General features: G+C 33.7%; 1 protein-coding gene across 1 annotated transcript in view; it reads left to right on the top strand.

Moving 5' to 3' along the window:
• The first annotated feature begins 771 nt into the window (after window positions 1-771).
• LOC133524492 (lutropin-choriogonadotropic hormone receptor-like) overlaps window positions 772-25257 on the top strand; it is a 59183-nt gene continuing 34697 nt past the window's right edge. Inside the window, exon 1 of the mRNA XM_061860554.1 lies at window positions 772-1234. Within this exon, the coding sequence (XP_061716538.1) occupies window positions 1180-1234 (55 nt within the window). The 5' untranslated portion in view covers window positions 772-1179. The remainder of the gene's footprint in view (window positions 1235-25257) is intronic.

The raw sequence follows: 25257 nt of genomic DNA on the forward strand, positions 1-25257 counted from the left end.
GAAGCCTTATTGAGTTTACTGTGGGACTTAGTTAATTTGTATAATAATGTCCTGTAATATTTATTTATTTAAGTTAATTATAGGGCAGCGTACTAGGAATAAATAATAATACAACATAATTATTATAACATATCTACTAAACTCTTCTTATCTTAATATGTTAAAACAGGAAAATAGTAAAAGTAGTTAATATCGATAGTAATTTATTTTTATGCAAAGTGTCACTGTGATCACTAGCTTAAATAACAAATCATTAATTATAATGGATTTATGCACAAAACTGAATACGAAATTCAAATTAAGTAGGTACCTACTTCTATAGATTGTCTAGCCACAAAAATAGATAATGACAACTAGCGAAGAATATACCTATATAAATAGATTTAAGCCGCATGTAAATGCACATACATCACCCAAACCTATGCGAAAAGCTAAATAAATTCTGAACCCAATAGAGAAAACTACGAAAAATAAATATAAATCTATAAAAAACGATTAAAAATCACACAAAGAGTGGGGGTAAATTTAAATACGACCGAAGTTGCCTATTCACACATGTATTCTACTAAATTTTATAGTACATATGACCCTTTAAATTTTCGACATAGTTACGTAATGTGCTAATTATCGCACTAGTGCGGTAAAGTAGCACTATGTGTTCTGTAAACGAATTTATTAACTTCATCGACATTCATTATCGAATTATAGAAAATATTTTAATCCATTCCTTGTGCAGATACAAAAACCCAATGCCTTCCCCCGATAAGCTCCGTTGTGTATCGTATGTAATGAAAATTCTTCATCGCGCTGGCCGAAGACTTTTAAAACGGTTACAGAGTAAAAAATCAACAATCAGTCATTGATGTGCATTTGTTATAAAGGTTCAAATTCGATAGATAGCAGTGCGAAAATGTTGTTCCGTTTCGTATGAAAATTCTTCAGGTTTCAGCGTTCCTTCGGCAGTCCGTCTTGTTGATCCATCGCGAGCAGACGCTATCAACAGTGATGTTAACTGTCTATATTTTACGTAAACAATATTCGGCGAAATAGAAACAGTGGATAAAATGTTTTTGAAATGTGTGCATGATGTTTAGATTAAGATTTATCAAGATAGTGCTGTTTAGTGACAATGAAAAATAATTAACTGTTTATTGTGATTTAAGGATTATTTTAGTGAAAATGTGTGCCGTTTGGAGATTACAAATGTTTACCGTGCTGTTTTTAATTTTATTAAGTAAGTATGAATATCGGCTTTGATTAAACTTTAAGCTATCCTTAAAAATATAGAGCTACTTTACCCTCGGATGTATATAACAATTTATAATTTTATTCTTAGGTAACCTTCTAATCATAATCATTTATTTGTTGCATCCATGGTATGCCAAGATGTTCTTATATTGTACTAGTTCGTTTGAATAAACGTCTTAGTTTTCGTGTGAATAGGCATGTGTATTTTGTATTATCATTTAATCAAAAAGGTAGGATCTAGGTATTTAAATACTAAATAAGTTTATTTTCTAAAATAGGCAATAGTTTTAGCTACCATGTTTAGGAAATAATTAGCTCTGCTTTATTTATAATGCGAATTATAACAATTATAAGGTTCACCGATACTTGTGTTTTAGGTGATATACTGTTTGTACAGTATTTACAATTGTAATGAAAGATTTGAAAATAAAATTAGTGTGAATAGAAATATATAGGTACCTAGAGTACTGACGTGCCGATCTTTTACCGAATTTACCGGACTTTCTGTTTAAGTTTAAGAAGTATTTATTAATTTGTACGTCTGTCCAAAGGCACAATACCTTCACATAATGTAAAATATTTATCTGCATAAAGTCTTCCATTATTATTCCTACAAACAAAAGGTTGTTGTTTTAAATTAATAATAAACTGCGAGTTAAATACTTTCTATAAATTTCACAATTTTAAACTTGTGTTTAGCTCTAAACATAAATGTAGTCTATAGAAATCCGTTACCCTGCGTTGCTCAGTCACTAGGGAGAGGCATTGCACCCCGGACATATACCTCATAAAAGACTCATAGAGCAGGCGGGTTTATTGCGCGGACGGGAACAGATAAATACCAAAAGCTCTACAACTAAGTATATAAATTTAAGAAGCCAACGGACAGGTAGGTACTGCAACTTTATCAATCGCTTCTTATTCGGTCCCTAACTGCTGAGGATCGTGCTTGCTAATTTTCGCTATGGCAGCTCTCCACTTCTCCCTGTCGGTTGCTTTGTGGAAAGCGTTGCTTAGTGTGATGTCCACCTGGGCGGATATTTGGTCACACCATCTCAATGGACTTGGTCCTCTAGGCCGTCTCTATCAATAAACGTAATATTTACAAAAAAATCCTTGGGTATTATAGGTATCATTAGGTGATAATCAAAGCTCACTAATTACTACTACAAGTTCAGAGTCATATAGTCCACCGCACAATTACCTAGTACCACTGTAAGCTGTAGACCTCGCGAGAATAGCCTCAAACTCAATAGATGTATGGCTCCACCATTTTGAAAAAAAAAAAAACAAAAACGAATCGACAAAAGCCAGCTCAAAAACTTTCACGGGAATCGGTTGAGGATTGCGACCAACCGACTGTTAGAGGAGAACATCCGGACATACGAAAGCATTTTTGCCCAAGCTGAAACTGAGACTGTCGCTGACGCTTGTTCAATAAACGCGTGACGCGTGGTTTGTTTATTAACCATTTTTCTACATGTGTAACTACTAACAAAAATATGGATTTGAAAAATCTGAAAAAAAAACTATTCATTCATTCAATAAAACAAGATAAAATATTATATAACTATTTTTTTGGGGTTAATAATTTTTAGTTTACAAGATCACTAATTCTAAAAAATAATTACACTACTTTTTTATATTAGTGACTTATACTTATGTTCGGGCGCCGACTGTACCGTGGCGCCTGTCGAAGGTACAGTCACGCTTCGTGATTTTGAGCCTTTTAGGGTTCTAAAAAAGCCTTTTAGGGTAAAATTTCGGAGAAAATCAAATGTTTTTTTGGAAATTTTACATAATTTCGTTTTTTTTCCTGTTTTATTCAGAAAAATTTAATCGTCATACACAATGCCACTGATGAGTGATGAGATGACAGTGTCAAATATATAAAATGCCAGAAACGAACACATTAGACGTGCAACCTTAAGCTTCCTGTTTAAATTCCCAATTAAATTGATATGGATATGAAAAAATACAGAAGTTTAAAAAAACTACCTTTTTTCGGGTGTATTAAACAACCAATTTTGCTAGGACCCTAAAAGCCTCAACAATCACGGAGAGTGACGATCTTTAGACTTAATTGCTCACATTCAGTAATTATTAAGTATGTTCTTTTGTCTGTTCGGAGTACATACTTTCATCAAGAACAAGATTAGTTTTTCCTATCTATGAGTCATTAATCATTTACAAGGTCGACGAAAATGAGACTCCTCATTAGCACGCGACAAATTCCTTCTAGAAACCACGAGTAGTGTCTTTAGTGATTCGTGTTTTCCACGGACATAAGCTCTTTTATAGTCGTTCGTCTATTTTTTGTGAGAAAATTGCGACGCCCCTATGTTGTGACAGGCAGACATTGAGTGACAGTATACATATAAATGTGAATATAAATATGAATAAATATTCCACCTGTATAACCATTATGTGCAATAAATGATTGAGTATTGAAATAATGAAGGAGGTGTTTGATTACTTGACGAGACGAATTAAGGCGAAGCTAAAAACTATGAAAAAAAAACATAAATATCACACACACTCTGGGTCTATAGTTTGGTTAGAACAACACAAAAATAACAAATAACTCCATTGCGCGTCGTGTGACCGCATCTTCAAGTTTGGTTCTGCGACCCACATTAGGGCATTTCGCCGTTAGGGCGAGACGCCATTGCTGGATACGGCAAGGAAAATTGATTGACAACACAAAAATAAATAATAGAATATATATATATATATTTAAAAGGAGAAATAAATAAAATAAATAAATAAAAAGTCATTTATTGTCGCAAATAATTAATAAATAGTAGGTACATACAGCAAGCAGCAGCAAACATGATTGACTAATCGTTTTGATTGAGCAACTCTGGAGCAACTTGATTCGACTAAACAGTCAACCACCCTATAAGCAAGAAAGACTAAAAACTAATATCAATGAGCTACCCTGAACGGCCAGTACACGGCGCAATATAGAGACCGTTCTGCTGCGCAAGATGGCGCGTGGTATCCCGGCTCGTCGCAGTAGCAAGCGAGGTAGACCCATCAGCACCCTGAACCCTGAACTGAAAAAGGGGAAATTAACTAGGCATATTCTGAAAAATCGCTTTAAATAAAAGGTCCCACTGAAGTGTCTACATACAGTGCTTTTCTCAAGAAAAATCTCAAACGTAAAACTACAACGACAAATAACAATGATCTAAAAACAAACTGAAAATGTACATTGAATTTTTTAAATCCATTTTCATAGCTTTCACAGAAAGCTGTAGAAGATATTTTGAAAATTATTTTAACTCTTTCATCGTTCCAACCAAGTAGGACAGCAAGGTGATTGTGAGAGCTAAGATAATCTGGATTGGCTTAATCCTTGAATGGCTGAATTCCTAAATCACCTTTGCAGCAGACTAGGCAGTGGCCAGTTGTCACCAATACTATTTTTAGTTTTAAAGATTATTAATTTATTATCTTAAATTCATTGACACTTTGGCCAGATGTCCTGTGGGTTGTTCCAAGCTTTAATGACTCTGTTGCTAATTCATAGAAAAAAAAAATAGAATCCGGCGTTACTTTGCGGAAATCCATGCTAATTAAAATAAAAAATATTACTTTGCTAATCCGCGAGAAAATAACGTGCTAGTCAATCAGTGCTGATCAGTGCATCTCTTGAGGATGCCTCGTAGAGAGGCGAAACACGTGTCGAGTTTTGTACTTTTGGCATATTTATTTTAGCGGTGGGAGGGTGGGAACATTAACTGCATGTAAAAATACGCAAGTAAGTATAACGGGTTAGTACTGATTGACTAGCACGTTATTTTCTCGCGGATTAGCAAAGTAATATTTCTTGTTTTAATTGATTCTGTTGCTTATGAAGTGTCACGGTTAGATGTGTTCTCGAACATGAGCGTCCTACACTCGAGTTGGACAGCGTGACTGACGGATTAGGCTGTAACTCAATGATAAGGACCAAAGACGCCGCTGATAGTGCTCCTACACCGCAAACTGGTATACTAGTACTTATTAGCGAAATGCTGCTATATTTTTCTATTTTACCTATCATATCATACAGTTTGCAACATAAGCGGGTGAGGTGGTAATAATTACGCAGTCAAAAATACAAAAATAAAAACGACAAAAATGTCACAATTAATAAATACCTATAAACTAATGATGGTCCTGGATGATATAGTCTAATATAAATACACATACTAGGCTAGATCACCAATATTTTTTTATTTGTTCAGGTTTTAATCTCTAACATAACTATTTAGTTTTACAATTAGGTAACATTCTATAATATTTTTGTTATTTACTATGTATGTTTTCGGTTTCAATAAAGTCCCAGAAACTATTAACAAAAAAAAGATCAATATGAAAATTTGGAATTAGAAAAACTTTTCACAAAAACGATATCAGCTACATATTAGTAAATTATTAATAAACACATCAAAAAATAAATAAATTAAAAGTACACTAGGTTTTGGTGGTCAAAATGATGTAGTCAGCTGCAAATAAAAGTCCCCCCCCCTGTATGGAAATTTCTGTGCAAAGGTGCTAAGCTAATAGTATTGCTGACTGTATTAAGTTAGGTCATAAGTGAAACATTATACTTTACAAAAGGCAGTAAATATCAGTGTCATATTAATAACAGAGGTACAATTGTTTATTTGTATGAATAATAACGGATCTGTACCTAGCTTTTTTATCAGTCAAAGCTCTTATGACAGAACTTATGACCTGACTAAGTACATACGCTATACTAATTACTAATACGTAATTGTCAAAATATTATTGGTTCAAATACCTAATTTTAAGTTTATTATTCCTATAACAAAAAAATATTGACAAGTAAGCCCCATAACATAACATAAAAAAATATTAACCAGTAAGCCCCATAACAACATAAAAAAGTACTTAGTTAATCTGATGCCGTCACAACAGCACAAAAAACTCAGAACGCTCAACTTCTTAGAAATTATTTAAATACCTATCTATTTACCGCAATTTTATGCACACGTAATTCAACGGTATATTGATGGTTTATAATAGACCCCCGAAATAAGTCAGACCGCATCGTCTCAAAACACCCTAGGAGTCTACTTACGTAATAATTAATTAATTAAATAATAGTTTAATCATTAATAATAACACCATATTTTACGTATTTTATTATATATTCAAAACTTAAAGAAATACAAAGATTATTATGCAAAGTAAATAATTCTACTTTTAACGATCTCTACTACAGGGTGTTTATTTAGTTCACCTGCAATAATTCATAGGATGGTAATAGTCAAAGGTCATACTGAGCAAGTTTTACTATGAGACCAACCCCAAAATCACGAAAAAATAACCGGCCAAGAGCATGTCGGGCCACGCTCAGTGTAGGGTTCCGTAGTTACTCTTCCGTCACAATAAGCTAAACAGGAGCTTAAAGTATAGTAAATTGTTAACGAAGGGATGAAACGGTACCTTTAACCCGAGTTAAACAAATAGGCAAATTTGCATAATCAGTACCTAATTAAAGTAAGTCTTTTTACTCTGAAGGGATAACTTTTTGTGATAACTCAAAAACAGCTAAACTGATCATGTCCGCTATAGTTTTCATTTAAATTCTTTCTTAAGCTCTACTTCCACGATTTTTTTCATATTTTTTGGACCTATGGTTCAAAAGTTAGAGGGGGGGGACACATTTTTTTTTGTTTCGGAGCGATTATTATCTCCGAATATATTCACTTTATCAAAAAATGTTTCTTGAAAACCCCTATTAGTTTGGAAAGACCTTCCAACGATACTCCACACTCTAGGGTTGAAGCGAAAAAAAAAATTCACCCCCAGTTTACGTGTAGGGAAGGTACCCTAAAAAAAGCTTTCTAGCAGTAACGACCACGGAGCAAAGCCTCGCACAGACAGACAGACAGACAGATAGACAGACAGACGGACATGGCGAAACTATAAGGGTTCCTAGTTGACTACGGAACCCTAAAAAATTTTCTGTTTCATACATTTTGGCTGACCTTGACTTTTTGTATGGAAGAGTAAATTTTTTTCTCGAATTCGGGGTTGGTCCCATAGTAAAAGTTGCTCAATATGACCTATATATTCAGCCCGTAAACTATTGCAGGTGACTAAATAATCACCCTGTATAGTTAACAAATAATATCCGCAACTCGGACCGTATCTTACAAAGTTTTATTTAAAAAAAAGTTATCGATTGAACTGTCAAATTGATGTTCGTTATTTCCGTATTATTTTATTTTAATTTCTTTCGTTTTCTTTTATTACGGTAATTGAACTTAATTGTTAGAATACCTTAAGAAAACATGAGTGAAATTCTGATGAAGATCGATTACATTTTATTTTATCAGGTTGTTTTTTACCTTCTAAATACGTTTTCACCCCTAAAGTGAAAAGTCTTGTGTCTACATAAGATCAAAGTTATTTACATCTCGTGCGTTACAAAGCAGAAGGTCCCTGATTCGAATCCTGATAAGGGCATTTATTTGTATGTTTATTACACAAATAAGGGTCAATTTTGACGTTTAGTCAGACTTCTATAGTTATTCTTGTTTATATTATGTTACTACAGTAAAATGGGGTGAGAAGGGATTGCGGGGACAGAAGGGACGCGAATATTTTCAGAACGTTACTACTTTGATTTTCTGGCTCAGGTTGCTCATAGAGTATTTTTATTATACTTTTAAACATTTTTTTTGTGGCAACACTGAGTAGCCAAATTATAATGTTAATAAAATCTGGAATCTCTAGAAGTGAGAGGTGTGAGATATGTGGTCGGGAGCGGAACCACTGGACCGATCATGCGGAAGAGGAACCATAAGGATGAGTGGAGAGTGGGAACGGACAGCGGATCAAGGCTAGCTAACCTGAAATTAACAATCCGAAAGTTCAGAAAATGTATGGCGTCATTTTCTGAACTTACCCTATTGCTATCCCCTATAATCCTAATTACAGGGCGAAGTGGGATTTCGCACTATTTTGTGCTTATCGTCAAAATTATGAAATTAAACGAGATGTAATCATTAAAAAACTAAAATTTACACGGTCGGACTTGTTTTTACGTATAAAAATTTACGTACCACTTGTAAACGTAACTTTTTATTGAGGTTTAAGATAAAGATATTTTATTATTCAGGTAGGTATATTACAATTCGCTTATGAACGTCAAATAAAGCTACACCGGCTCTAAACCTGCCTCGAGAAGATTTAAATGCCCCCTCAATTGGAGGAGGGTATCCCAATAAGGACTGGCAAGAAACTCGGCGGGACACATCTTTTCAAAACATCTTATAATGAACATGCATTAAATAAGAAAAAAATACAATTTAGATTACTATAGAAATCATGCAATTACTTGTACATACAGTATTTACTTTTCTTTATATGAATTTGATAAAAAAAATGTGTCATATTAATAAATAAGTATTAGCTCTTTCAGAAAACATATCGAATTCTTACAAAAGGAAAAGAAAAATAAAATTAATAAAGAAATGAGAATATACATTATATAAATCTGATAGATTGCTATAGCTACAAAAAATGTTTGATGTGCTTTCTTACCTGAGCTGTGTCACCTATACAATGATATGAATTGGAATGGTTTGAGTGTCTGTGACTACTGACTCCATTTTACCGTACCTATATAATGTTTGACTTCTGGTTTTACCCGACGGGTGGCGAATTGGCAGTCTTATTAGCAGTCTATAGGTCGCTGCCGTTACCTACTTATATAGCATGTAATGTCATAAAAGCATCAATTGACCTCCATATAATAGAATATGTATTGTTGTACTAATACAAGATCGATTTATATGGGCTCGTGTAGGTAGGTACTATTTTTCTTTGTCATCTAAGTTACATAGGCAATAATTGCCTATGTAACTAATTACATTATGCAAATTAATAATTAATTCGCAAAATGTAATTTTATCGTTCCCTACATTTGACAAGTGTGCGATTCTAGAATCAGTGCCCCTAGTGTATATTTATTCGATAGCGAAACCTGACGTACGCGTTAATTCTCATTTTGTATGGGAATTTGATTTTCCAAAACGTCCCGTTTGGCGCGCTGTTTCTAAATCCCATACAAAAACGCGTAGTCACATCACGCTATCGAAAAAAATTGCATTAGGGGTACAGAAACCAAGCTAACTGACGAGTTGTAAAAAACTTTATTACTTAAAGCCTTTATCGTCACTTCAGTTTTCTAAATGTAGAAAGCATCACGAGATCCCCGAACATGTGTCATAGAAAAAGAAGCGTTGGGCGCCCCGGCCCGGTCCCGGGCCGTTCTCGTGTGTGTCATCCTTTAATAACTTACTCTGCGTCATTTTTTTGCCTCAATATTTTTGCCATTCCGTAATCTTATCCGTATCTTCATCGCAAACCTCTTGAAAATATTTTAACAAATTACACTAAACTCTTTTCGATTGGATATTATGCAGTGCTCGTCTTTGGTGGACGACGGAGGAGGAGTAGGAGGAATTGTTCAGTAAATGGTGCCATATTAATTTGCCTAGCTGAATTCAATTTTGATGTTATTAAATTTACTTTTGATGTTATTAAATTTACTGTTATTAAATTTAGTACCTATACTGTATTGATGCGTATATTCATAAACGACATAAAAAAGACGAAGACTCTACATCGACAATTACTTACAGCATATCAAAGATTTATATAACTTTGATCATATCTAGGGATTGCAATATCCGTCCAATTTTATTATTCGGATGATACGAATAATAAAAGACGAAGTCAATTTACTCTCCATCGATAATTACTTACATTATATCTAGGGTTTGCAATATCCGTCCGATTTTATTATTCGGATAATAAGAATCATAAAATACGAAGACAATTTACTGTACATCGACAATTACTTACATCAAATCTAGGGTTTGCAATATTCGTCTGATTTTATTATTCGGATAATACGAATAATAAAATTTGTATTATCCGAACATATCCATATTTTGGATAATTTTGGAAAATTATTAATGCATCAAATTATTTATTCCAGATAAATAATTTATTCGTAAAACTAGCTCTAAAATAAGCGTGGAGTGGAGTATACTCGTATAGCTAGGTCTGACTCTAGCTACTATGTGACGAATTTAATGACGTAGATTCAGAGTAAAACTCGAATTTCCAAGATGGCGGCGGTTCCTCGAGATCCCGAAATATCAAATGGTATAAAATAATAAAATAAATATTTCGAGGTTTGTCTTATTTCGATTGTGCTATTGGGTATGTACATACAAATATAAGTTTTACATGAACGGGATATCTAACGGATCCCAAACTAGATGAAACCTGATGCATCAATAATTTCACTTTGAAATAAAGCCACTTATACTTTCACGTATGTAAGACAACAAAGTCAAAGGCCGATAATCTCAATATTATGTCAAGCGAGGCAACGTACAAACATACCACGTGTTTGCCGACAATATCAACAGGTGATTACGGTAATCTTTTATCTTCGTATACTTACTAGCTTGCTGGTTATATAAAAAAAAAACAACGAGTTGCACTCCGGAAGTGCCGGCAGAAGTGAAAACTTGAATATTAACGTTGTTCATTTTTGATATTTTGGAGAAATCGAGTAAGTAGCAGTTTTATAAAAAGAGATAATTCTCTATTATACCTACGTAAATAAATTTGAATGTGGAAGATATTTTAGAATGCGAATTTTAGTGTTCATATATATCATATGCAATTATACATTTGAGTATCTACAATCACGGACACCCAACAACACAAAGATACAATACAACACAATTAATTTTACTGAGCTGTGCCAATAAAGAGTATTCTATTCTATCAGTAACATAAATCCGTAGATGAAATTATAAAAAAACAGCAGCCATCTTGAATATTCACATTTTTTATCCAATCACTTTGAAAATTAAACCAGACGTCTATAAATCTACTCTACGTACTCTATATAGTTTTTGGCGAACTGGGAGTTCTCAGATCGGGGCGAACTACTAGTACAATAAAACCTCGACCCAGGTAGGCATATATATCAGGGGTTTCTTATTTGAGTCTCAAGTACTGAAATAATGTATCAGGCTGTAAACGTGAAGCGTAAAAAAGCTTTAGATTCTCTTAGCCTTCCGATGTCTACAGGAAAGACGTTAACCATACAATAATATCTGTATAAGCCAACTACCGATTACCTAGACCCTCACCAGCCCTCCACTCGTTGCGATAGGTAAGTTACAATAGAAATTTATATTACGTATTGATGAAGTTACTGCCGGCGGCGCACAATGACCGGCCCAAAATCAATATTTGTCCGATAAAACCGATTTATACATCTATCGCGGTTATATCGGGCAATCTTTGATGAATTGATTTACGCCTACCCAAATTTATTTACGGCTCTGCTAATATAGACTGGAAGACAGACGATAGTTTTACAACCTTATTATCTAGATTTACAGTTTCCAGGCACTTTTTCTATATTGTTTATTGTTTTTAATAATTTATTTTTCATAACTGGTTACTATATTTTATACCTATATGCATGCTCTTCAAACTATTAACTTATAAATATTAATATAATGAAATTTTGTCGTCCATACATTGTTTTTTACAATCGATACATAAAACTACATCCTTAATACATATATGTAAGTATACTTACTTACTTTACTCTTTGATCCTTAAATTACCTACTTCAATTTGACTGCCAATTCTGCGGTGACGGGTGCAGTTTAATTTTGAATAAAGTTTTAGGTCGTTATACATTAATTTTCATATGACTACACAGGTTTTTCGTAGGTATAATTTAAGGAAAAGAAATAGGTACTGAACATTTTTTGGCCATTCAAAAATGTATATTTTTTACCAACAAATCTTTAATTAATAAATATACCAACATAATTGTCTGTCTGTGCTGAGGCCATGTTCCAAGTTCGGCATACCGAATGACGCAAGTAAACCTACGTCGGACTCCTGAACTATAATTTACGACCGGTCCGCCTTCATAAAATCGAATGTTTTAGTATCAAACGCACTTTTTGTGAAAGGTATGGTTTCCGGGTACCTTGACGATAAAATATTATTTTTATCTGCCAGACTATTTTTTATTACCAGACATAAACATTGCTACTTTTTGCATTAATCACGATTATCTCTCTTTATTTTATAATTTATATCGCGATCAATAACCATTTTAACAAACTTTGATAACATCATTTGTCTCAATTTAGTGCATCCGAAAACCATTACTCAAGACAGACTTCCGCCTAATTGAAATGGAAAGCAAAGATACATAGGGAACTATTTTAATGAATTGTTTGATGAAAGTACTACAATATTTTATTTTATAAGATTACTGATGTGATGTTCTATTTATGTAAATCAGGTAAATAAGGCTAATACGGATAAGTATGGCTGCGGGATAAGCGTGCCTGGCCTTCACATTGGGACATGTTAACACATTGATCAGTGTTTATTGAGAGTTTATTTGCCACTAAACGCAAGTAGCAAGTATAAATCTATGAACTCGCAAAAAAGACTATTCAATGCGTAAACAGACCCCAATGTGAAGACCAGCCACACTTTCTTATCCGTATTGATCGTACTATAATCAAATCTAGGTACTAAACAAAATAAATAATAGATTTGTAGAGACAATTTGATAAAGTAATTATTTAAAATAATAAAAATGCTACTGAACCGAATAATGTAATAATAGTGCACTATCAGTGATTTGAAAATTTTCATTGATGTTAAAAATTATTTAAGGAATTTTGATGGACACTTCATACACATAGATTGTTCTCCTTCCCTCCATAGTAATGAGATTTTACTATTGACACTAGATTAATTCTGGCTCAGTTTTCTTTATATAGTTAGAAAGAGAGCGCTTTAGGTGTGAAGTTAGGCACGTATCGAAAACTAGACGAACAATAAAGTAAAAACGTTAGTGACTCGTGATACCAGTTAAAAAATTTTGTTCCATATGTAACCGCTTGGAGCTCTGTACACTTTCTCCATACATTTTCTGTAACGTACTCGATATCGAGTAACGTATTCCGATCTCATGGTAGCCACGTAGGTAGAGTGTAATAATCTGTCACAGTATAGAGACTGTGCGCGTTGGAGGGTCTGCCATCTTGTGGCCTGAATCGGAACCATAAACATGCACATTTACACGTCACGTGTTTTCTTGTGCATAGTAGGGTCTGCCATCTTGTGGGCTACATCGGAACAATAAACATCACATTTACGCCTTGCGCCAAAAATCTGACAACTCCTGTGCTGCCTCCTACGGTTCATGCACGCTCCCTATTTACAGTGTCAACACTGAGTTAGGTACTGTCATCAATATCATGTTGTATAGCTGCCGGAACGCGTGTTATACAGCTGTGAACAATCCGTAATTCATTAATTTACAGTTTTATTTGGCTCCAAATCATAACAGTAATTGATAGTGATAGTGTGTATCGTAAGAAGCATGAGAAGCCATACAACAGACAATTTGAGAGAAGGCCGAAAACATAATTTGTAGTTAGTTTATATTAGGAGTAGTGCTAATATTAGACTAGCGTAGATCGATTGAGATATGCTCGTATTTTACTCTAAACAACTCTCTAAGAAACAAATTTTGGTAAAAAACGAAAAGTTTTGATCTAATTTTGAGTCGATCTTAAAGATGGCTCACGCTGATTGGTGCATGCGAAATGGAAGTGAAAGTTCGTGTCAAAACCGTGACAAGTTGAATCTGAATTGGCCTCCTACAATAATTGTTTTAGTGTTAATACTAGGACAGTAGCCAACTGTTACCGGCCTATGGACGCGTGCAACATCAGTGTTAAATGGGCGTTTCCGACTCTTTAAAAACGTGTATGTACATACTCTTTTTTTTAATTATCAGAAAGCCATCTCAAAGCTCTCCAGAGGAGTTACATGCGTGTTGCCAACCCTGCCCTCCCCCCACCTCGTTGAGCTCTGGCAAACTTACTCACCGGCAGGAACACAACACTATGAGAACTATAATTATTTTAAAGATATCAGTGATATACCCTATGGTTGCTGCGGTAATGTTGTGATTGGCAAGCTTCAGGCGATGGACTGGACGCACGAAATGCTAATAAATTAGCCACCAATATTTTTACAGCTGATAGTACTCTGCTCCTAGATTATATTTAAGTATGAGACCTTGTAGGTTTTATGATGTTTTTTGGAGACAATTGGAAAACAAGCTTGCTTTTGGTACGTAAAAACACCCTGTTAATGATATAGTTAAATTAGACCTCATTGAATAGATTTTAGAACCTCTTTTACCTAACAATTAACGTTGATAAATCAAATGATACGTACATTTAAGACAAACAATTCCCAATTCTTATCCCTTATAGGGATATTCGCCTTTGTACATTGCCAACATTTTTTTTATTGTATCTTTACCTGTCCTTTATGTACAATAAATTGTTTACATATATACATCAAATTTTTGGCATTACAGAAAGTTTTAAACATCTTGTGAGTTTTAAATGCAAATGATGATTATTTTTAGATCATAATTTACTTTTTGTTCGGTAAATAAAAACAAAAGAATGATATGAAAAGTTTTCTTAATTTATATTTAAAGTTAATTCACAAGGCTGGAGAATTCCAACACGCCAACAATATAATGAGTATCTGAAAACTCTGCAGTGTTGCAATACGGCGCTGATGAAAAATAGCATTTTGGGTATGGCACCGATAATATTTAATAAAATTCCAGACCATATTAAAGTACTTGACATATATAAAATAAATAAATATTATAGGACATTATTACACAAATTGACTAAGTCCCACAGTAAGCTCAATAAGTAAGTAAAGTAAATATTCTTTATTGCACCACAAAGAAAACAAATTTAAAAACAGATTTACAATGTAAAGAAAGGTAGCAACAGGCGGCCTTATCGCTGTAAGCGATCTCTTCCAGACAAACTTAGGGTAGCAGGATATAAAGAACAATAAGTTTTTAGAACAGGTAGAGGAATAGGAAAATTACACATACATTAAGCAGACAGTACATACAGTACATTTACAATTTAAATAAACATATAAATATAACAATACATACCTATATTAAAATAAATAAATATTAGATACATATCTAAATATACATACATACATAATATAACACAGCGGCACATTAAGAAAGAGACAAGTAATGATTTTTCAGTAGGGTTTTAAAGCTTTGAAGAGTTTTCGCACACCTAATATCTAAGGACAGGCTGTTCCACAGCCGAACAGCTCGAAAAGTGAAAGAGTCAGTTTAATATTTTGTAGAGGATGGAGGGGGAGTGAGGCTACATAAATGATAATAATGGCTCAGGCTTGTATTAGAATTGTACGAGTATTGCTGACTAAATGTATTTTATTCTATTGACTGTGTATTTAAATTTTGTATTATATTTGTAATACTATTATTATATTAATCCCTTTTTTTATTGACATTGTATTTCAATGTGTAACATGAATAAGTGAAATTTGTAGTAGTATTCATATTAATGACTAAGTTACAGTTAGGTTAGACATAAGGATACATTTATTTTATAACCGCACGAGACAATTTTGTATACCTGCGTAGTGGGTAAAACATAGAGATGAAACTTATATTTATGTATCTACTATCTTTCTTGTAACCTATGTTTAACAAAATAAATGAATGAATTGAATTGGATTCGAGTAACTAATTTACCTTTTAATAATCTGTCTTATGATCTTTGGTACATTGTATAGACAATTTATTCGTTTTGGCACGAGAATTAAAAGTACTTATGCATTTAATTTTATGTCTAAATCCGGTTGGCGAGTTATGTCAATACAAAGTTCTCATCATTTATTTAAATAACCTATTATCACTGCGTAAACGTCAGACAAGTATCTCAAACAGATTTTAATGTTAAGTTTTTTTACGCTCTAGAATCCACCTTGCTTCCTCTGTTTTATGGCATAATAGAAACATCATTTTGGACTTTTTATTGGTCTGGGGTGGATTTATGGCAGAGATACAATACTTAAATGTTTGTCGGCAGAGTTAGACCAAGACAAGTTTTGATAGCATACGCAGTGCAAGTGTTATTTATAGCATTTATACGCCATAATTTCAAAGAAGTTTGACGTTTGAAATAACATTTGCACTGTATGTGCTATCAAAATTGCTGCAGACTTATTTTGGTCTAACTCTATTTAACTTTTGCTTATTTTAGTGCCTAAGGTAAGGTAAGGTACGGTAAGGTAAGGTAAGGTAAGGTGAGGTGGACGAACATAGTTTATTTTGCTCAGGACGAGACAAACAGTATGACGATTCCATATAAGTGTTTGTATTGCCCCGGTGATAGTCTTGCCTCACCTTAACTAACATTTGCAAAATAAGTAGAGTTATCTCTACGATAGTTGAGCCGATAGAAATTAATGAAGGGCTTGTTATCCTGTAGATTGTTATCACTATTCATAATATAATAAAGGGAGCCTTGTGAAGATAATATATTCCACTTTTTGTCTACATACAAAGTTGTTTGTCAATTTAGTTTTTATAAATACTTCTAAACAGCGGAGCCATACATTTATTTAGTTTTAAGCTATGCTCGCGAAGTCTACAGCTCACAGAGCCACTAGTTAAATAGTTAGAAAAGCGTACTACTCGATCGGAGAATACCTGTCAAATGTCACTAAAGTCCCCACTGCCAAATCAAATTGGGCTTCAAATTGTAAAGTAATGTCCAGAGTGTACTGACTCGTGAGTGTGACTCGTAAACTATCATCTGACAAAGTTTAAATCGGGATGAGATAACTTATTTTTTTACGCGTTTGGTTGGACAACAGATGACGTCCACGAGGCCTCATTACAGATCGCTTTTAACCACTTTACGAGTTATCGCCCGGAATGCGAGCACAGATGAAAATTGCGCCTGGCCCGCGGCCTATAAAATGCGTATGTATGTTTCTATGACACTCTAAAATAAGAGGTAAACATCGTTGAGTGTTGTTTTCTAACGAATACTTACTAGATCTTTAAGTATGTTTATTCTGATAACTGATAACACATTAAGTGCAAAACTAGCATGCCTAATACAGAGGCTTAAAATATTACGTAACGATTGTTTCTATACCTAGCTCTGTCGCTTAAGGAGCTACCAGGCCAAATTCGCTGTTTTTAATTTGCTATAGCATACTTGAACGTTGTATAAAAAATAAAGTTCTGTTCACAATATTTTAGCTTGATAATTGATCTTTAATTAGGTCTACTGATATTTAAAAAAGAAACAGCCAAGTACGAGTCGGACTCGCACAGGAATTTCAGAAATCAACTTGAATGGAAAAATTATAACTGACCCTAAAGATATAGCACAGGCATTCAATAACCACTATGTTCATCTCAATACAATAGGTGTTGATTCAACTACCATAAGTAACACGACATTGACGTACACTTCTATTAATTCGATTTTTATGAAGCCAACAAATCCAGATGACATAAGAATAATTATCAACTCTCTGAAAAACACCAATAGTACAGGAAACGACGGGATAAGCACAAAAATAATTAAAACAGTTTCAGAAATTATTGCAACACCGCTTAGTTATATTATTAACATGTGTATCGAACATGGAATATTTCCGGACAAATTAAAAACGACCATCGTTCGACCTATGTATAAAAAAGGAGACAAACAAGATATAAATAATTACAGACCAGTGGCATTGATTCCTATTTTCTCCAAGATAATAGAAAAAGTAATCTATCTCAATTTAAGTAGCTTTTTTGAAACACATAACCTTTTTGCTGACGAGCAAAAAGGTTTCCGCAAAAATAAATCCATAAATATGGCCATTTATGATCTACTCAATACAATTACGACACAGTTAGATTAAAAAGTGCCTGTTACAGCATTGTATATGGATTTAACAAAAGCTTTTGATTTTGTAGATCATAAAATCTTATTATCAAAACTATATAATTATGGTATCCGCGGAAATACCTACAATCTACTACAATCCTACTTGATGAATCGAGAGCAAGTCACACAGATAACTCGAATTTGTGTTAAGTCTAAGAAAGAAGTCACGTTTTCTTCAGACTTAAAACAAATAAATTCTGGCGTCCCCCAAGGAAGTGTCTTAGGCCCGCTCCTCTTTTTAATCTACATTAATGATCTGCCAGAAGCAATCACAGATAAGATAGTTCTATTTGCAGATGATAGTACAGTGATTTTTACTAGCGAAAACCCATCATCATTTGAACCACACGTCAACAAAACAATAGAACTAATAATTGATTGGCTACAGAAAAATAATCTATCTATCAATTTAAATAAAACCAAAATAATGACCTTTAAACAGCGAAAAGAACTTATTTCTGATTTAAAAATTACATACAAAGACCAAGACATTGAGGAGACGGATGCAACAACTTTTTTAGGGCTAAGTTTAGATCGTACTTTAAGTTGGAACAACCATATAGATAACGTTTGTAAAAAGTTAAACAAATATTCATTTGCCTTGCATAATTTACGAAAAGTAGTAAATCAGTCGACTGTTTTAATCTCTTATAACGCTCACGTTACATCAACTTTGAGGTACGGGGTTATATTTTGGGGTAATGGTACTGATAGAGAATTAGTATTTAGAGCTCAAAAAAAATGCTTACGATCAGTATGTGGTATACAAAACACAGAATCATGTAAACCCTACTTCATTAAGTTAAATATTCTCACCCTTCCCTGTCTTTATATATACGAAGTCGCATTATACATTAAGTATAACCCTAACCAGTTCTCCTATTTCAATAGTTATCGCCAACAATATAAAATAAACTCTAGGTCATGTAAAACAGCATTACTAGCAAAAAGCTTTTTTGGAATGGCACCAAGAATTTACAATAAACTGCCAAAAGAGATTTTAAAAATTAATGATTTAAAGAAATTTAAAAAAATGTTGTATGATTTCTTAATAACTAAAGCGTACTACTCAATACAAGATTTTTTGTCAGACTCAGGAAATTTTATTACCCTTTAATATGTAGTGTTATATTGTATGTCTAGGGAATGCTAACCGGTTAACCGGTTAACCGGTTACCCGGTAATTTGACCAATATTACAGTCGGTAAAATACCGGTAATTTCCAGCCGTAACCGGGAATTTACCGAACGTTGTATAGGCAAATAAAAATGTAAAAACCTGTTGAATTAGCCCATCTATGTCTTCGTACTTACAAAAAAAAAAAAACAATTACGGTTTACGATTACGAAGAGACACTTAAAATACTTACTTTTCTGCATCTTATGATCTATTTAGGAAGCAATGTTTGCAATGTTGAATAGGAACTATTTAGGAAGCAATGTTTTGTGACAAATGAGTGGTCGCTAATCCCTCGCCCTTTCCCTTCTCGCCACCCCTACCCGACCCGCCTTACTATGTTCAGTGTCCTTTGTTTTAGTCTGTAGTGTCCGACAAGTGTAGAATGCGAAAGAAAATTTTCTACCGCTGGTTACTTGTGTTCAAGATATCGTTCACGAATTTCTAAGCAACGTTCTAATTAATATTTAACAAACGCAATTATTTTATATATAATTAACAGAATGATCTGATGATCACATGTTCCTGATTCCAACTCCTATCTTAAGAGCCCGGTAACGATTTTAGATCAAAAATTTTAAATTGATAGATTTAGTCGTTGGAATTGTACACCTTTTGTTACGTAATATCTAAATAACAAGTATTGGTTTCTATTAGCACGTTTTTTCATCTTGCCTTTTAATAATGAGGTCGCAAGCGTGCGTCCCCGGTAATAGGTGACGAGAAGGGATATTTTTTTAAAATTCATATAAATTATGGTAGTAAATTATACAAAATGATGTATAAGAACAGTTTCAGCAAATGTTGTAGATTGTTTAAGTATCAAAATTACGTTGAAATTAAGTCAATTTTCAGAGAAATTGTCACTTGTTTTGAAGTAATTTCTGGAGAAAATTGATTTCGTCTAACTTTCATTTACACTACTTCAAATTTATAGTAACAAAAATGTAGTTTATTAAAGTTGAAGTACAGGATATGTGTAATACAAAATTACCATTTTTAGCAGTTTACAAATAATTACCAATTTACAAATAAGATCGACAAAATCACTGCTTTTCGCGCGTTTACCTAAACGTCCATCAGAAAAAAAAACATTACTAATTAAGTGAGTCTGTTTTAAAAAAAATATTTATTATAATGAAAGATAACAAGACGTGCTAAAAGAAACCAGTACTTGTCATTTTTAATAGTAACCAAAAGGTGTACAATTTCATGCGCTTAATCTATCAATTTGACATTTTTGCGACTAAAATCGATAACGGCCTCTTAAAGTGCAATTTTAAAGTAACTAGTGTTAAAATGATATGAAACTAATCTTGCTGTTAATTTTTTTTTTCTTATATTTACTAGATTTTAATGAATGTTGATTACGGTTTTAGTTACTTTAATAACAATATTATATTGATAGATGTGTAAATGTAAACTTGTATGACAATTAAATGACGACTGTCACTCTTTAGTTATAATTTTTGTTACCCTTTGATTACTGCGATTTTTAAAGAATTAAAAAAGTTTGATGTTGCTTATTTATTGTTTATTTTCATTATTATGTTTTGTCGATGTTTCTATAACGTGCTGTCGATTACTTTTAAAGGTTACTGACGAAAATAATGCAAAATCAATGTTTTTTATTTCATAAACGTATAACCGGTAATTTACCGGTTAACCGGTTAGTGGGACCTCGCTTCGGTAAATTACCGGTAATGAAAAACGCCCGGTTATTGCATTCCCTATGTATGTCATGTCTTCATTATTCACCATAGATTTAGTTTGTAAATGCGTGCTACATGTCCTCTGTAGCTATTTGTATGCCATGTGGCGTAGCATAGTGATACTTTATTATAAATTTAAGACCTACTGTTGTACATACCTATGTTTAACAAATAAATAATTTGGAATTGGAATTGTAATTGGAATTGGAAATGTTCCGTACCATTATCTATAAAAACGGTCACCCATCCAAGTACTGACCCCGCCCGACGTTGCTTAACTTCGGTGATTGGATGAGAAACTCGAGATTGGAAATAAATATTTATTTTATTCTGTTTTTAATATTTTTTCTTATAGCGGCAACAGAAATAAATACATAATCTGTAGAAATTTCAACTGGCTGACTATCACGATTCTTGAGATACAGCTGGTGACAGAAGGACTTTTATAGCCTGAATGAATTCTACAATATATTATTATGATTTTATTGACATTCAACAAAAGAAAATTATTAATTGTATCAAATTTAATTTATATTTATAATGCTCACTATTTAAAAATTAATTGACATATACAATTATTGATACCTGCTACCCGAAATTGTAATAATAACTGCAGATTATTGCATATCTTATGTTAATAAAATTGTGACGTGTAATATGTAATAATATTATAAATAAATGAGTATGAGTATTAAATGTCTAGATATTTTCTGATATTTTGCAATACCCTTTTGTGTCTGCCTGCAGAAAGTGTTCTGAAAATGGATATATATAACAACCTCTACGGATTAGGTGGTCTCAAATGTGTCTACGGAGTGAAAAATACTTCCCTTAACTTAATTTTATACTTTCGCTCCCAGTCACTGCTTAGTAGTACGTACAAAAATTAATCTTTAGATTTTCCCCTCTAAAGCACACTTTTTGTTGTCACTACACGTGTTCCATCTTCTTAATTGATTTCCTTCGTTCACGCCCGTCGCTGTTGACTCCTCACTTAGCGCGCCGTGACACACACATTAACTTCGACAGACGTTTGTTCAGTCGCCATCAGATATATCGGAGCGGCCAAGGTGCTCACAAATTTCTGAGCACGCCTCTATTGTCAAAGCGTTAGAGTGCGTGTTCAGACATTTGTGACCACCTCGGTTGCTCCGTTGTATCTATATAGCGACTGTGCCGTCTCCGTGTACTTATTGACGCGTGTTTTTTGCTAAATCGTAGAGAATATATAAGTATCCGTCGAATAATAGATTTTGATCATTTCATCTCCATCGTATGCGCATTGCTGTCCCTCCGATAATGCCGCCGGTCAGTACCATATCTTCCTCCTTGTCGTATCCTCATGGCTGAGGGACGTGACGACTGTGGATACATACTCTTCATCAGTGCTCTCGAAGCCGCTATATCTAGGGCCCGCTGCATGCTAGCCTGAACTGTGATATTTATATATGACGTTATTCTGTCTGCCCACCACCAATACGTACCAATACCATATACGTGTGAGCAATGTACGCAATATGGCAATGTACGAAATTCTTCGTTCTTAACGTCCTTACTTTAGGTGAAGTGTAGCCAGTGTAGGCTGCATTATTCTTACCTGCCACAAAAGTATTAATAATGTTATAATTGACCACAATTTTCAGGCATGATATGATTCATGAGTCATGACTCATGAGATGAGACTATGACAAAATCGAAATAGGAAAGAATTGTATACTTACCCACTTTAATGAATTAATTCGCACCAAATATTGGCATAAATTTGCAATTTATTGATGAAAACATTTAATTGGATCATAACCTTGACCACTGGCTACTACTTCCCCGAGGTTTGTTATTTATCAGAATAGATTATCACGATAAGAAACTTACTGCCCTTACTGGCAGGTGAGGGAATTATGCTTTTATTTAATGTTTTCTAAGTAAAAGTACAGGATTTACTTCCAAAATTTTAGTTTACTTGTCAAGAATTTTACCTTTTGCGCTTTGCACCAATAATGCCTACACCAAACATTGTTACCTACAAGCGTACCTAAGCGTAAGCGTCACATGCTACTACATTGCAAAACAATATCATTGACTACATCTGAAATGAACTAAAAGCTCTTTAAATCTCGTTAATCTCTTTATAATATAAAATCGTCCTGTAAGTAATAATAAAAAATAATAATAATAATAGCTTGGGCCCTGCCCCGCTGCTGGCGGCACCCTAGGTTAGTTTTTTTATAATATGTTCATATATTTTGTATTGTTTTGTAAGTGTTTTTATATTTTATTTTTATATACATATTGTAAAAAGCCTAGCCTAAGAAATGAGATAAATAAAGGAGATAATAATAAATATTATAGGACACTATTACACAAATTGACTAAGTCCCACAGTAAGCTCAATAAGGCTTGTGTTGAGGGTACTTAGACAACGATATATGTAATATATAAATATTTATAAGTACTTAAATACATAGAAAACACCCATGACTCAGCAACAAATATCCATGCTCATCACACGAATAAATGCCCTTACCAGGATTTGAACCCGGAACCATCGGTTTCATAGGCAGGGTCACTACACACTGAGACAGTTTAACAAAATAAGTAAGAGGCAATAAAGTAAAGAGCCATAGCAATGACACCGTGGCATTTAGATAACTTGGCTTCATAAGTTGTGACACTATTTGCCGTGCTCGTAAAAGGATCGTGACTAAGTGTTGTTAGCCATGATTAAATACAGCTTCGGCAAAATTCTATTTTTATGGTAAATACACTGTCAAGGGTCGCCCACTAGTGTGATGGAAAAGTGGAGAACGTAATATCGGGTGATATAACTGAGAAAAATGTAAATAATGACGTAAGCAGGCCACACCCTTTTAAATTACAATTCCCACTGAACGGGATGTCTGTGAAGTTGGCATATCAAAATCTAGGAATCCACGTTTTTATAGGAGTTCTATTAGCATACATCATAGGTAGTTCTAGAGTTCCTGTTACTTTTTAGCAATAGTTTTGGCGTTTTGTTCGTAAAAACCAATACTGCAACAGGTTTGAATTGCTGAAATATTTTCTGGAGATATCGACTTGAATTTGGTCTTGAATGATAGCTGTGTTTCAGTATGTAATAAAATAAGTGGAGTTCCAGGCAATTAATTCTCTTAAAAAGTGTAAGTAATAAATATTGAGTGTGGAATTTCGATTTTGTCAAATTTAAGGTGTGATCTGCTGAAACATTTTCAGGAGATTAAGCCTTAAATTAGGATTTTCAAGATAGCTATTAGTATTAACCTAAAGTATACAAAAAAGGGGAGTATTTTGTTCATTAATAAAATCTATAAAACATTTAATATACGAACGGGCGGAGTCGGAACGCATTTTAAATTTGTACAGCCGCAAGCCGGTCGGCTCCTCGCGGACGCGGACGGCTCCGAACGGACTAACATCGCTTCTGCCATACATTATGTATAGATAGACACATTGAAAATGCATTCCGGCGCGGCCCGACTCCAGCCGTTCGGTAGGAATCGTACATAAATCTAACCAATAATAACTATTTTTGTAAACGCCCTAAGGTAACTAACAATAAGATAGGGGCGTGTAAATTTATATATAAACGCCCTAAGTAGGTATGTGACAGTTTAACTCGAGGTACTTAATAGTGGACAGCGTGTTTTTCATCATTGTTATGAATTAAGATTGAAGGTAGCCTTTGCAATTTCACCTTCACTAGGCCATTGCCGTTACATTTGCTATGTAGATATAGGTTTCGTATCGGTGTCAAAATGTCCGAGAGCACAACAGATTACAGATCATTCGAAATAGGCAAAAAACGGTATCAGTTTCTTCTAGAGTTTGAACCTTGTTAAAGTTAAAGAAATATAAAATGCAAAATATGGTGGGAAAGGCTAAGTTTTTCACAATGCTGGAAAATGCGTAAAAAAGTAATGAAATAAACGTATTTGTATTTTTTTGTATTTGTAAAGATCAACTGAAGATCACAAAATAATTAACTCTTTTTCCAAGATTTTTTAACTAAAGTAGGTGTCATGAAGCCACTCGTCCTCTCGCATCCCAAATGCTGAATAGTTCATTAATTTTGTTCGTACAGTTCATTTATAGTTACAGTCAGCATCAACAGTAACGTATAGTATCTAAATCTAAATGTTTTACAAATAGACATCTGTAGGTAAAATACCGGGTATTTC

The sequence above is a fragment of the Cydia pomonella genome, chromosome 13, assembly GCF_033807575.1.
Source record: "Cydia pomonella isolate Wapato2018A chromosome 13, ilCydPomo1, whole genome shotgun sequence".
Taxonomy (NCBI): domain Eukaryota; kingdom Metazoa; phylum Arthropoda; class Insecta; order Lepidoptera; family Tortricidae; genus Cydia; species Cydia pomonella.